At 45.4% G+C, this 14,328-nt stretch overlaps 1 protein-coding gene across 2 annotated transcripts in view; it reads left to right on the top strand.

Moving 5' to 3' along the window:
• CRHR2 (corticotropin releasing hormone receptor 2) overlaps positions 1-14,328 on the top strand; it is a 239,659-nt gene that overhangs the window by 122,776 nt on the left and 102,555 nt on the right. For both annotated transcript variants that reach the window (XM_059729225.1, XM_014608972.3), the window contains one exon: positions 10,457-10,542. In XM_059729225.1, the coding sequence (XP_059585208.1) occupies positions 10,457-10,542 (86 nt within the window). The remainder of the gene's footprint in view (positions 1-10,456; positions 10,543-14,328) is intronic.

Genomic DNA, 14,328 nt, shown 5'->3' with positions numbered 1-14,328 from the left:
GTATTTCTCTTAAGTGCAAAAAGCTTGGAGTTAATGGGCTACATTTTCTCCCTAACTACATCAGGGATCAGTCTTTCCCAGTATTTGCAGGGCGCTGTGCTCTGTATGCATATAATCCATGACAAAGGAGGTAAGTAGCTGGGGAAAAACACTTTTCGTTTTAATTATGACCTGAAATATAAACCTTGTCAGGAAATCATCTGCGTGAAACGCAGCAAAGTAACTAAACCTCTTTCAAAATCAGCTGAGTCCCAGTTGTCAAAGCTGTAGGCAATAGCACTAGTGTATCTTGTCTGGGCTTGTCTCTCTCTCACTAATGATCAGAAGGACGTGGTTAACCGCCAGCTGAGAACTGCATACATACAGGTCTCCCCTGTGAACCAGGCTTTTGGGTTTTTTCATGTTTTCAACAGGGTTTCACTGAATAAGTTATAAGCAAAAACAAAAAATCCTGAAATGTACTTATTGGTTTATTCATAACTAAAATTTTACTTGTCTTTTAAGGGGTAGCTAAATACATAGAAATACATCCATCAAATACCCTTCCTGATATATTCCAGTTTAGACCAATATTATTGAGGTCTACATTTCTAAACATAAGTTTGCCAAACCTAAAGAGTGTTTCCAGCAGCTATTGAGCCAGTTGCTCCAGATACAGTGGTATCAGCTGGAACCACTTCCCCCTTCTGCTCCTATACACAATATCCCAGCCTTTCTATAAACTGGTCACTAGCCGTAGGAAGGATCGCTCGGAGACTCTGACATGGACGGACGACTTGGACCTCTATCGATCAACAGGCCTGGACATACTGTGTGTGTTTTCTTCCCCAATTGCTGGCAGGAGGAAGTGTCAGGATCCTTGCAGAGCAGTCTTGAACAGTGTTGACAGGCAGTGAGACAGGCATTAGTCGCCCTGTGTGGATAGTCGGTAGCTGACATAAGAGATCTCATAGGCAGGGGAGTTTCCGTATCAAAGCGAGTACGTGCTGGCAGAGGTGGAACTGGGCTGTTCTGTGCCCTGGGCTGCGATGTGCATGGGGCAATGGCCATAGCCAGGTTGCTGGCAGCAGTGCAGTGGCTGGGAAAGCCCCTGCTAAGTCAGCCAAGTTATGCTGTTTTATATAGCTTATGTCATGGGTGCTCATGGGCCAGACGTGGCCACGTAGCCATGCCATCTGGCCATTACTGACGTGTCAGGGAGGTATGAGGGGCATGTGCCCCCCCAGGTTTCTGTGCTGACAGCCGGGTGCAGGCTATGGGGCTGCAGCCTGGCAGGAGCCAAGGCCCGGAAGCAGTGTGGATGGTGGTAGCAGTGTGATTTCTGCACCAACAGGGGGGCCTGGGGCTGCAGCCTTGCTGGACCCAACACCTGGCAGCCGTTGGGGCAGTGGCGGCAGTATGGGTACAGAGTTGGCGGCATGGAGTTATACCCTACTTTGTCAGCACTTATGTATCACCTATGCATCTGGCCCTCAGGGGTCCTCATGGGCCCAAAAATTCAGCAGTGGAGGAGCAGTGGCACCAATTGCTGCTCACCTACTGCCAAATTTCCAGCCGGGTGGGCGTCCTGTGTGCTGGAGTGCACAGCGGATTGGCATGTAGAGGTGGCTCAGCATCTAATCCAGGCACACAGGGGCTGTCTGGAGATGGTGCAGGGCCCAGTCTTGTGGCACAGGGCTCAGTAGGGCCCAATCTGCTAGCATAGGGCCCATGGAAGTGATGTGGGGCCCCAGTCTGGTGGCACAGACCCTAGGGTAGCAAGGGGCTTCAGGGAGTCAGTGCGGGACCCTGGCCAGCAGCAGACTGGGCAGAGGCAGTGTGGGGCCTGATCCTGGTGCACAGAGTCTGACCCAGCCTGAGGACTGGCCCTAGGCCACTCATTCTGCTTGTGGCCCCAAAAGGTTGAGCCCCACTGGCTTATGTCATATTAGCAACCTCTCACTATGCTAACACTGATCTTCACAGTACCTCTGATTTCAGCTACTGTGTATTAGGTACAGTGTGTTGCCTTCTAGAAAGGACAAGAATTAATGGCTTCACACATGCATTACTTCTTTGTTATTGCTGTACATCCAAGCGAAACATCTGCATTGGACAAGGGGCATTTTCTGGGTTATGTTTCTCATCAGGTTGCTTCACTGCATTGTAACAAATAGTTGTCTGGGCTTCCCTAAAAATCTTGATTAAAGAGTCATGAGTTTTTTTCTTGCACTGAAAATAATTGAGGGCAGTTTGACCCCACTGTGAAACAATCTTTTGCAAAATAGCATCACTAAGCAAGTAAAATATTGTTCCTACAGTAAAAGCCTTTAATCCACATGATAGATAGATAGATAGATAGATAGATAGATAGATAGATAGATAGATAGATAGATAGATAGATAGATGTGTGTGTGCATGTGTGCATTGCAGCTCCATAAGTGATTATCTTTCACTGAGCAAACTAGAGGGGTTTTTTTTTATAGAGTTGTATTTTTTTTTCTGAAGCAATATCTATCGTTACCTAGTTTTTCCCCTAACTTAATCCAGAGAAGAATCATAAAACGCTGCCCTGTGCTGGTTACATACATCCTCAGAAAGACCAAACATCCTCTTAAAGACCAAAACCTGCAGATGTTTTGAAGCTGTATTAGGTCCTGTATTACTCTTATGTCCTTGCTCATCTCTGGAATATAATGGCAGCAGTTTTCATATGACCCTTCTGTCATGTCTGAGAAGACCAAAGCTTGTTCCTCCTTACCTCCTGAAGGACCCCTGCGATGGGAAATACTTTAACTGCACTGTAGGCTAGTACTGCCCAACACAAGTACTATTATGTGATGAAGTTATTTATTCTGCCACAACATATGTGTAGATGGTGACTGGGGCTGGCTGGGGCACAAGGTTGCTACAGTGTAGGGTTGCCTGCTGACTAGCCCCACACTAGAGCACCCTTGTGCCCCAGCCAGCCCCCCTGCAGCAATTTTTGCTGTGCAGGAGCAGCCCTGGCCTGGCAGGCTGACCCCCTGGGCCCCCTGCCAGCTAGGGCTGAGCTGCCCCAGCTCAACATGCTGCAGTCCCATGTAAACGCTGCATTTGGTAGCAATAAACTCTGCTGCAAGTTGTTCCAGAGTTTATTGCATCAAATAAATTTAACATGTAGATGCACCTTTCTTGTAGCAAGCAACTGAGTAGCAGTAGCTAGGGAGCTCAGCCTACTCATTGTTTTGCTCCCTGTGGAGCACTGCACTTCCCGTATTTCTTGCATCTAATGTGTACTCCAAATTTCCACAAGCTGCTTTCTGGGGAAAACGTGTGTTTTGTATGTGAGAAAATATGGTAATTGAGTCAGGGGTTGGCAACCTACGACCCACAGACAGAGGGCTTTTCCCATGCTTGCCATGGTTGGGAAACAGAGATGCAGCAATGGCAGCCAGGTCCTAGCTTCTGCCCAACTTGGACCTGAGCTAGACCATTCTGGCCATACCCAGAAAACATTGATCCCTGATTTAAATAATGGGCTTTTGTGCATCACCTCCCTAACTATGCAGTATTATAGTCTGGTTTAGTTTATGGGATTCTGTTGTCTTCTAGGCACTGCCTTGGCAAAGATCACTGCATCTATTGGGACTCCCCCTTGGTTGAAGTGTAGGTGAACAGGAGGACAAGGTCTTGCATTTTGTCCCTGGTAAAGATGCATTATAAGCAAGTGTGAATCTATGTATAAGTGGCCTCATTTTTTTAAAGTGCTATCTCATTATTGTTACTAGGAACTCCAAATGGTCAGCACTTTCGTTGTCTGTATATCAAACTGTAGTTTTGGATTAGAAACTTTGCTTGAAAGACTTGAGTTTGATGTTTTGGAAAGTATGTATATATATAACCCCACAGATTAGTACCCACTGGCAGTACTGAATTAATATGGAAGCTCTGGAAGATTTCATAGAACTGTGGATGTGCTATTGTGATAAGATGTTTTACACCCCATTTCTACCAGACTTACCCACAGTGAATACTTACTTGGGGAATAGTCAATGGAAGTACTTATGGAAATAGGAACTGTTCAACACAAGTGATCAGACTCTCAGACTGAGCAGGATGAGTTCATATGCTAAAGAGACTGGCCTGGAGGGGGTAAATCATGTTTTGTTCTGGCAGAACTACCTGAATTTCAGTTTGGATACCACTAAGAATGACCTAGTCTTCCTAGTTTCTTAATAAATATGTAGCTGTCCATTGGTCAGCCACATTTTACTACCAGCTTCCTGAGTGATGGAGAGGCAGAAATAATGAGATGCAAGAAATCTTGGCAATTATCTATAAGCAAGTAAAGAAGCCAAAGACCCATGCATGCCAAAGTATATGAATTTACATGCCTACGTGTCTACAATGTTGTGGTTGCATGCTCAATTGGGCAGTTGGTTGTGCAGCTGATTAGTTAGCCAAATATCCAACTGTTTGCTCAAAGGCCAGATCTGCATGTATAGTTGCAATATCAGGGTATGCTTGCAAATGCAAATATAGGAGTACAAATAAACATGAATTGTATAGGTGTACAAATTGGTATGCATTTTACTGCATGCCCTGTATCACTTTTAAAATAAACATCTGTATCTGGCAGTGTAAAGAAATTACCCAAGGAGAAGCACACAGAAAGGAAAATGTATTAAATGTCAAACTACAAGACACATTACTTGTCTAAGCAAATAGAAATTTTAACTTCATTGGAAAGAAAGAAAGAAAGAAAGAAAGCTTCATTAATAGCTACCATTATCTCTTGTTCCCCTTGAGAATTCAGATACCTACTTTTTTTCCTCCCAGACACGCTCTGTGTGTTTTCAGAGTGGAGTTCTCCCAGGCGACTCTTTGCCAGTTTTTCACAGGAGACTTATTCAAGTAAATGCAAGATTGATTCCATTTCTTTGTAGTACATGACCATGGCACAAAGGGCCAAACATACCCTTGGTGAGAAGGGGAGGTAAATTTGGAGAGCCTTTTCCCACCACCACCAGGCAGCAGCTGAGCAGGATTCCATCTGACTATTCGAGCGAGTATAACTGGTTGCAAAAGTGACCAGAACCCAGGTCTCTTGACCACTACCTTGGGCTTAACTCCTAGACTATAGTTTATCTGAGTACCTTCAATCCTTCAGTCTAAAAGTCCCAACCTGATTGAGAACTGTGGTGGAGCACCAACAGGGTGCTTGCCACTTAAGGGCTGCTGCAGGCTGTGAAGGAGCCTGCTTTGTGAGCAACAGGAACCCTTTTTAATGGGGAAGGTGGGTGGCAAAGCACCTTTGGTGTCTGCCACTTTAAGGGGGAGAGCAGGTGCAGCTGACAGGTGCAGGCCAGCCCTGTTGAGGTGACCATTTTAAGGTCCTGGCTCTCAGGAATGGGGCAGCAGTTTGCTTCCAGCAGCTGAGGGAGCAACAACACCCAGCTGCCCTGCTACTCAAGGGACATCCTGGTCCTTGGTATGAATTGAAAATGCACCCTACCGGGGAAGGATGGCCTGGTGGGACTCCCTGTGATGAGGGAGTACTCAAGAAATGCCAGGCCATTTACCTCCCCAATGAAAAGTGGGTAGGGGCACTTTAACCCCAACCCCCACCAGTTTGGTAGGTTATAATATCAGAGGGAAGTAGGGCCAGGCACTCCCAGGGAAGGGCACCTGAGCCCAGAGTAGGTAGTGGGGCTAGACATGCCCACGGGTGGCACCTGAGCCCGTAGGGATGTAAGACCCCAGGGTGTAGTGGGGCAGGCATGCCCAGGAGAGTGGCACTGGAGCCCATAGGGGTTTAAATCCCTGAAGAGTAGTGGGGCCAGGCACCCCCGTGGGAGGCAACTGAGCCCGTGGAGGTGTAAGACAGAGTCAGAGTCATGTGTTTACCACCCGTGAGTAGCAGGGTGTGCAAAAGGCAGCCTCCCATCTAGTTAACATCCTAATTATTGTACAACAAGGCGTGGCAGAAGAGTAAGGTGGGCAGGGTGCCCAAAGACAGGTGGGCGGGCCAGCACTATGACTGGGCTTGGGAGTTTGCCCCCTGTCACAAGAACATTTTTGTCTCATATTTTCCCACCCAGGCACCTGGGTGACTTCCATTTGGACACTTTTTCTCACATTTTTAAATGGATTTATATGGATTCCCCTTCAATTAGTTGGATTTAGTCATATCATCAGTTCGAAATTATGGGCAGAGGTGACTGTAAAAATTTGCCAAATTAATCTGATTGCTCCTTTTTAACTTACAGAAACTAGACTCAGGGAGAGAAAACAATCTAATTTATTTGATTTCTACACTGCTCTTCCCAATAAATGCCCAGGGTGGCTTACAATAAGAGAACACAATAGTTTATCAGGAGAGTGACAAGAGAGGAAAACAATTTAAATTGAACTAGGATAGTAACATAAAGGAGAGACCATCTAAACAGTAGCTCAGCCTAGCTTTGCTTGCTAAATGGCTGCCCAAATAGGAGGGTCTTTCAGTACTTCTGAAAGATGTCCAGGCTCAGGCTCTGGATAGCCATAAGAGGGAGCAAAATCCAGAGCTGAGGAGCAGCTGTCAAAAATGACCTCTCACATGTTTTCTCCGGCTGGACTGGGCATACTGATGGTATTTCATAAAGTTGCTCTTGCCTGACCTTAGGACTCATGATGGGGTGTAACAGAGAACATAGTTCCTTAGGTATGTAAGACCAAGACCATTTAGGCCCTTACAGGTCTAAACCAGAACCGTGAATTATGTAATTATATTATTAAATACAATCTACTCTTTGGTATGAACCAGATTTTGGACTACTCATAGGGTAAAGGAGCACTTAACACATGTATGAGAATCCTCTAGCTAAACCATCCTATGCAATTCATAATCTAAACTCTACAATGGACTGACGCAACACAGACCTGTTTTCTTCCAGCTCAGAACACCTTGCAGTTTTCAGGAATTTCAAATAGACAGTAGATGTAAGTAGCCATTGGGGTGTTCATTCTTGTTCCCTTGTAGTATCCAGGATGCAGATACTAGACAATTTGGCAATCAGAAAATTGCTTGTGTGGGGTTGGTGGTTAATCATTTTATCCCATTTCAACCCTAGACAGAGCTGGACTATTCCCAGCCCTGAAACTGACCGGGTCCTGTCCATTTCAAGGACACAGTGGGCACGTCTACATGTGTCCCACGTGCTGTGGTTACTGCACCATCATTTAGTACTTCCTCCTGGAAATACTAAATGACAGTGCAGTAACAGCCATTACTGCATCATGCTGGTGGCACATGGTTATTTTTAGTTCCTACCTTGCAATAGTGATGCACTATACTGAGGGAGGGAGTTGCTATGGTGACGTAGCTGCAGCATTATGGTTTGTGCCCACCGATGCTACATCGCCGTAGTGTGTTGCTATGGCAATGTAGTGTCACATGTAGATGTGCTTAGTGTGTGTGTCTACACGAGATGCTGACTGCTGACTGACTACAGGAGTTGTTACTCTGCAGTCATTTAGTATTTGCATAACCAATTACTAAATGACAGTGCAGTAACCAGTGTTGCTGTGCAGCGGTGTCCTGGCATGGTTGTCTAGTGACTCTTACGTCCCAATTAGTGCCCGGTGATGCTACTGTGCAGTAGTAACAAGCTACTGCACAGTTAGCATCTTGTGTAGATGCACCCACTTAGAGGCAAGGTCCTCTTCATAAGCTGTTGCTAACTGCAATAAGGTGGGAACACTTGAACAGAGGTTGAGGACAGACTGTATAAAACAATGTAACCAGTGTTAATGAGGTGTGAACAGCTATAATCAGGCTGTTCCCACTGTACATGGCAGGCCTGCTGAATTCCACTTAAGTCGAACCTTTAATATTGAAAACAGTGGGATTTGGCAAATGTGCTATTTGCATGATTTAAATGGCTGCCTGCTTCAGTGTTTCATGTGATGTGACTAATATTGTGTTACATCTCAGATGAACATCTACACTGTGTTATGTCTCACTTCTAACAACTACACCTTCCTCAAGATCCACGTTTGGTTTTAATGATTCTCTTGCTAATGCTGGCCACGCTGACTTTGAATCTACTCTCTCAACATTCGCTTCTACTTTTTAAGAAAACTCAGTCTTAGCCTATGACCTGGATAACATCGGGGATCAAAGCTAAAACTGGTTTTTGAATCTTGTGAGCATGTGTGCTCAGAGCTCACTTCACAGCGTGTGGACCAATGTGTATGACTAATGGCTTCAAAAGGGGAGGGGAGCTGTTTCTCAGGGTTGAGTGCTTTGCTGTAACTGTTCTCGTGTATGAGTTGGTAACGAACTAAATCGACCCAGCTCTGGCCCCAGGTGAAGCAGTGTTAAAATTGGAGCTCTTCTGCTCCACTTCTATGACCATAGGATCCTATATATCTAACATTTTGAGTGTAAGAGCTTCTGAAGGTTCCCAAGCATCAGCAGCTCCCTACTCATTGGGAACTGCTATTATTTGACCATCCTCTTTCTCCTCTACCCACCACACTACAAAGCTCTGGGCAGAGCTGGCATTGTGTGACCCTGGGAAATGACCAATGGAAAAAAGCAGGGTAGACGAGGGCAGGAAGTAATGCAGGAAGTAATGTGAAAAGAGGATGGCATAGTTGCATAGATTTATCGGTGATTTTTTTATGACTTATTTACTGGTAGTTTGCATTTCATTGCCAGCGTCTCTCTAATCAGTCATAGACTGAATTAAACAAGGGAAAAAACTTTGGTTTGTTAGTGGCAGTGAGGTTAGGGGGAGGAGGCCATGGGTTGCTAGCATGGATTTCAGTGCTATGCCCTTTCTCCTCATGGTACCACAGGGCAAGGTAGAGCTGTGGTGCCCCATCTCTTGGCCCCATGGGCCAAGTGAATGGCGTATGGCTGGTCCATGGGCCAGATCAGGCCCCATGCTGCTAGATCCAGCCCCTCATTGGCCCAGCCTTGCAGTTTAGCAAGCAGGGCCGTATTATTGAGCCCACGGGGCTCCCCATGGGTCCTGAATTTTGGCAGCAGGGGAATGCTAATTAACACTAATTAATGCTGCCACCTTTTCCCCCACCACCAAATTTTCATACCTGCTGGGGAGCCCCACAGGCCAGATAACATGACTGTATGGGCTGGGGGTCGAACACCCCTGACATATTTTCCAAAACTAGACACACTGGTACCTGCTGCTTTGCACAGCCCAGGCATTCCTTAAAGCTGCATTTTGCAGAAACGTGACTTTGAATTTTGCTACTTTATTCCTTTGCCAGCACTTCGTGTGTGTGTGTGACAGAGTTAACCCTCACAAGACAACAGTCCCCATGGACCTATGCTGAACACGGTGGGATCTGTAGTTTCCTGTGGTGATAGGACAGCTCTAAAATAAGGGTTGCATGAAGAATTTACAAGTTATTCAGTGGGCTCCTGAAAGGGATTCAATGCTACTCTTCACCTGCTTTCAGAGAAATCAGCCAGGGGGAAAACCATCATATCAGAGCAGGGAGGAAAGTGCCTAGAGTCTCTATTGTGTTAAGCCATCATGAGTTATATGGCATGTTTAGGGAAAAAGGCAGCAAAAAGCTTTGGGGTCTGATTTTGAGAGGCCAGTTTTTCTCTGGTGTAATTCCACAGCCATGCAGGCCTTTCCAACTTGCACCGCTGTTTCCAGGAGAAGAATGAGTCCCTTTGTGTGTGGTGTGTGTATATTTTAAGGGATGGCTGAATGAGCCTGAACAACACGCAGTTACATTTGCAATCAATTCAAGGGTAACATTCTTGTGTGGCTTTCCCAGCCTCTGGCCCCTCTAAGCAAGGAAATAATTTCTTGTCCCCATGTCGGTCATCTCATGAGGGTTTATTGTTCACGAGAATCTTAACAGTCATGGAAAAAGCCAGTTGGCCTCAATCCAGATGCCAGGCTGGCTTTGTTAGGTCAGTAGGATGGCTACAAAGGTTGGTTTATGGTATAGATCCCCAGTAATTAAGTGGTTTACCATTCGAGGCTACTTTCTAGGAAGGCAATGCATGAAAAGAAGAACGAGGTGAATAGGAGAGCAGCTGCCCCCCCCCATAAAAGCAGCAATGTACGGTCCACGCCACTCTCTGAATACACCTAGATGCAGCTGTGTACAGCTGTACTTTTACTTGCCCTTTCATCTTACCTATTTAACATGTTTTACCTAAGTCCAGACTTATTATTAAGCCTAATTTTCTTATGCTCTTTGCAACCCTTTCTGGTCTTACTGAATGTGTCTCCACCTATGCTGTACCGTAACCATCATCCGGAGGCACCTTAATATTTATTTATGCCTTTTATTTCTCCTGCCCTTCCTTCCCCGGCACTTGTGTATTTTGCTGTACTCGGAGGCCAGGTGCATTATTTGTGCAGCAAAGAAGTTCTTGTTTAACCTGTGGGTCGGCAAAGTCGCTATGTGCTTTCACCGAACACAAATGCTCATTTCTTTCTCTTGTTTTGGTCCCTCCTAGGAAATGCCTACAGAGAGTGTATGGGAAATGGGACATGGGCGTCCAAGATAAACTACTCTCAATGTGAGCCTATTCTGGATGACAAGGTTTGTACCTCTCTTTGTCTTTCACCATTTTGCTAGATGTTGTATCTTCGGCGTACCGGTGAGGAAGGGTGATGGTTGCTGTATCTGCCACACACTCCAGACATAACCACAGGCAAGCCTTTTGCTCCTCTGGGCCTCAGCTTCCCATCTTTCAGTCACTGTCCTGTTTATTCAGATTGTATGCCCTTGTGAAGAGTACGTCTGTATGCTTGTAAGACCCTCACTTAATGGGACCCCAACAGATGTTGCTCTGACGGTGCTTCTACTACGAATGGAGCAGTGTCACCATACTTATACTGCCCAAGATAGTTTTGTACCACCTGCCCCTGCAAAGTGCGTAGCGTCTGTAGTATCCAGTGACCTCAAGCATTTCCAGCTCTTGACCTCATTTCCCCTCTGACAGATCTGGCAGGGAGAATGGACAGGAACAAAGAAATGCATTAAAACAAGGGTTGAATTGCAGCTAGCTAAAAGAACGGATGTGTCCAGTATCACACCAGCGTCTTGTTCTGGGCTAAATGTTATAAGACTGTTTTGGAAAGGCTGGAAGCTTTGTGTGAAATTCTGTCTTTTCAGATTACCCAGTTGAGCCTTTAGATCTAAGGAAAGTTCATCCGTGACTTAATTGTAGGGCCAAGGCCCGCATGCCACGGTCATCACGTTTATCATTCTGCTATTCTGAGGTCTCAAGTAAAGTCCAGGTTTTGTGCTGTCTCTGTGCCTGGGGCAATGAGAATTTCACCCTAGAAATAAATGGATTTACGACTACTTTCTAATATTTATTTTTCCTCCCTGTTGCTAGAGATGTGCTAGGCACTTTGCAAACAGAGCTGAAGAAGGTGAGGTCCCCTTTGCTCTGAGGAGTTTGCTGTGTAAATCAGACTATATGAACACGGGAAAAAAGAAGGAAGGAGGGCAACAAAAATTGCTATGCTCTGGGTTCTCCATTTGTTCAGATTTTGGCTTTTAGTTTGATGCGAGTAATATTAAAAGGCAGTTAGGGCAGATATGGGAGCAGGAATACACAGCACAAAAATGATATTACTAATTCTGAGTATTCAGCAAGCATTTGGAAACCCGACAAATCATAAGCTGACTTAAGCACCATAAATTTTTGAAAATTGAAATAATATTGGGTCCATTCTGCATTTGCCTTTTGGTTTATGTGCCTTTTAGGAGCACAGGCAGAGATGCTGAGTACGTGGGGGCCCGAGGGCCCTGGTTCCCCTCGGGAAGAGGGCTGTCACCTGAAATGCATAAAACTTTTCACATGACCATTATCTTAGGTGCCCCCCCAGCCAAAAAAATGTTGGCGCCTATGTGCACAGGGGTTATTTTCCGAGCTTTTCTCTGCAACCACAAAGGCTAGGAAATGAGATTTTCTTTGTCAAATGACAGATGAGTGTCTCATGTACTCACTTGACTCCAGGAACTGGGACTTGAATCAAAGCATCAAATATCAGGCAATTTAGTATGTAACACTGCAGTGCAGTGATGGAAAGTAGCCCAAAGCCATGAATTTTCACTAAGACTTTGAAGACGGTGCATGAACTTGTTTGGCACAGTGGCTGAGGGAGACTGTGAAAGGCAGAGGAGACAGCACAAGGAAATGCATAGTCATAACTGGGAAAAGGAGACAAGGGGGGTCATTAAGGCTGGAGGAATTAGTAGAGCCTAATATACAGGAGAAGAGATTAGGTGGTAACAACTATTCTGAGGAAAGTAGAAGCAATGCATGGGCTAAAGACTTATGTGGTTACTGCAAGGAATAGGTATCCTTTGAGTTAGGTCCAGCAGCCAAAGTATTATTGCCTTCTCTGCCTATCTAGGAAAAGTCTATTGCTTTACTAGTTTTGTACTTGCATGACTTCGAATAGTTACCATCCCTGCAAAGGCAAATATAGAGGAGCTGCATTGAAAGCGATTGGACAGGTGTTATACCTAAGGCTTTCTCTCCTGTACTCTGCTGCTTTTAACCTTGGAAGCCCTGGCGATACTGTCAAACATCTTAAATCACAAATTATTGAACCAGCTGAAAGCTGAGAGTTTTCCAGAACCATCAGCATTTGCAAAAGCTTAAAAACTCATTTAATTGATCTTAAAAGATTTATGACGATCTTTACAAGTATTCGAGTTTATGGGTGTTTATGAAACATCTACCCAGTGTTGGGATGCTAGAAATCCAACCTAGGGTGGCCCGGTGATCAGAAACGTTCCCCTCCGATTCCTTGAAATCCTCTTTGGGTTACACATGAGATGCGTCCGCATATTTGCTCCATCAGTGCTTATCGACTGAGCTCAGTTGGCCGGCGGGCACCCAGTGACCACATCCACCAATCTGTTCTCCAGTACAATGTGATGCAATTTTCCAAATGGAGCTGCTGACCTTCAGGGCTGTAAATAAGGATTTAGCAATCTTTGTTAAATGCAGCTATAGCTCAGATCCTTCCAATGAGATGTGTGCTAAAGGATCCTGGAATTAAAACCGCAGGCTGTTATATAGCCTTCCTTAACTGGGGCTATAATAGATTGATTTCCTCCATGGATCAGCGACAAAGGGGGGACCTACAGTGCACACTCATCAGACTCATGTGAATTGTCCCATTGAACTCATGGTGTAAAGGGGAGTTACAAATGGATCTATGCTCTGTGGCATTTCTGCTTCTAGAGTCCCAAGGTAGGCAGTTGACAGAGCTTCCCTGTTGAGCTTGAACCAGGGGACCAAATATTATGATCTACTGCATCATGATTTAATGGCTGTTTGGTGGCATAATAATGGAGAACGTATTCATAGTTTTAGCTCAATATAGAGATAGCCATATCATGGAAACCTTCACATACCTATTACTCATTCTTACTGGCAGCCAAATGAACATCTAACTCAGGGACAAGTAAGACTCTGTAAAAAGGGACTTTTTAAGATATCGCTGCAGAGCAAGCAAAGATCACGTTTTGGTCTTCATCAGCCTGGTTGTTGTTCATGTTTGATATCACTCAGATAGAGGTGAAGAAGAGAGAGTGGGAGAAGTAGCAGGAACTGCTGAATGTATTTGTTCGTCGGAAGGGGCTACCTAACATCAAAACCCCCAGCTGTGGAAAACAGTATTTTGAGGGAAAATGCAGGAGCCTTAACTTGGGACGAAGCTGTCATCCTAGCAATTGTTGTCCTTTGTATTGCAGATCAGTTCAGCTCTAGATAATCTGTGGAGAACATACAGAACGGGCCAAGTTAGGCGACATGACCACCCAGTTGTGGCTCAGCTGGCTCCATGTCCGGTGTTCACAGGGTGAATTCAAGACTGATCTGATACCTTGAAAGCGTCTGCAGAGCCTGTGTTAAGAGGCAGTGGGGAATGTGCTATCTACGTCCCCATTTTCTCCAGGAACTGACAGGATACTCAGCCAATAGGAAGTAGGATCCTCCTTTTTTTGGAGCGCTGTCCTGCGAGTAGAGACTGCAGTTACAGTCCAGCATTGAGTTATTGGCCACCTTGGTTTGGAGAGACTGGGGAATCAGCCACTTGCTTGGAAAAGGAGAAACTTTCACAACTCTTTGCCTTCCTTCACCTGCTTGAATCTAACCCTAAGAGTGCCCTTGCCTCTGTGTGCTTGAACCAGCCCTGGAGGTCGGGCACATGCCCCCTTTGGAGGATAAAGCCTGATACAAACCTCTGGTGTTGCCCCTGCAGTGTGGCCATGCTCTTGGTTACAGTTACCATCTTTTATCAGATGCTATCCAGCTACTGCTCTACTGGTAGGATATCAGCTATCCCCATCTGCAGAAGT

This window comes from Alligator mississippiensis, chromosome 5 (assembly GCF_030867095.1).
Source record: "Alligator mississippiensis isolate rAllMis1 chromosome 5, rAllMis1, whole genome shotgun sequence".
Taxonomy (NCBI): Eukaryota; Metazoa; Chordata; order Crocodylia; family Alligatoridae; genus Alligator; species Alligator mississippiensis.
The sequence above is the reverse complement of the archived record's forward strand: the minus strand, read 5'-3'. Positions and strand labels throughout refer to the sequence as shown.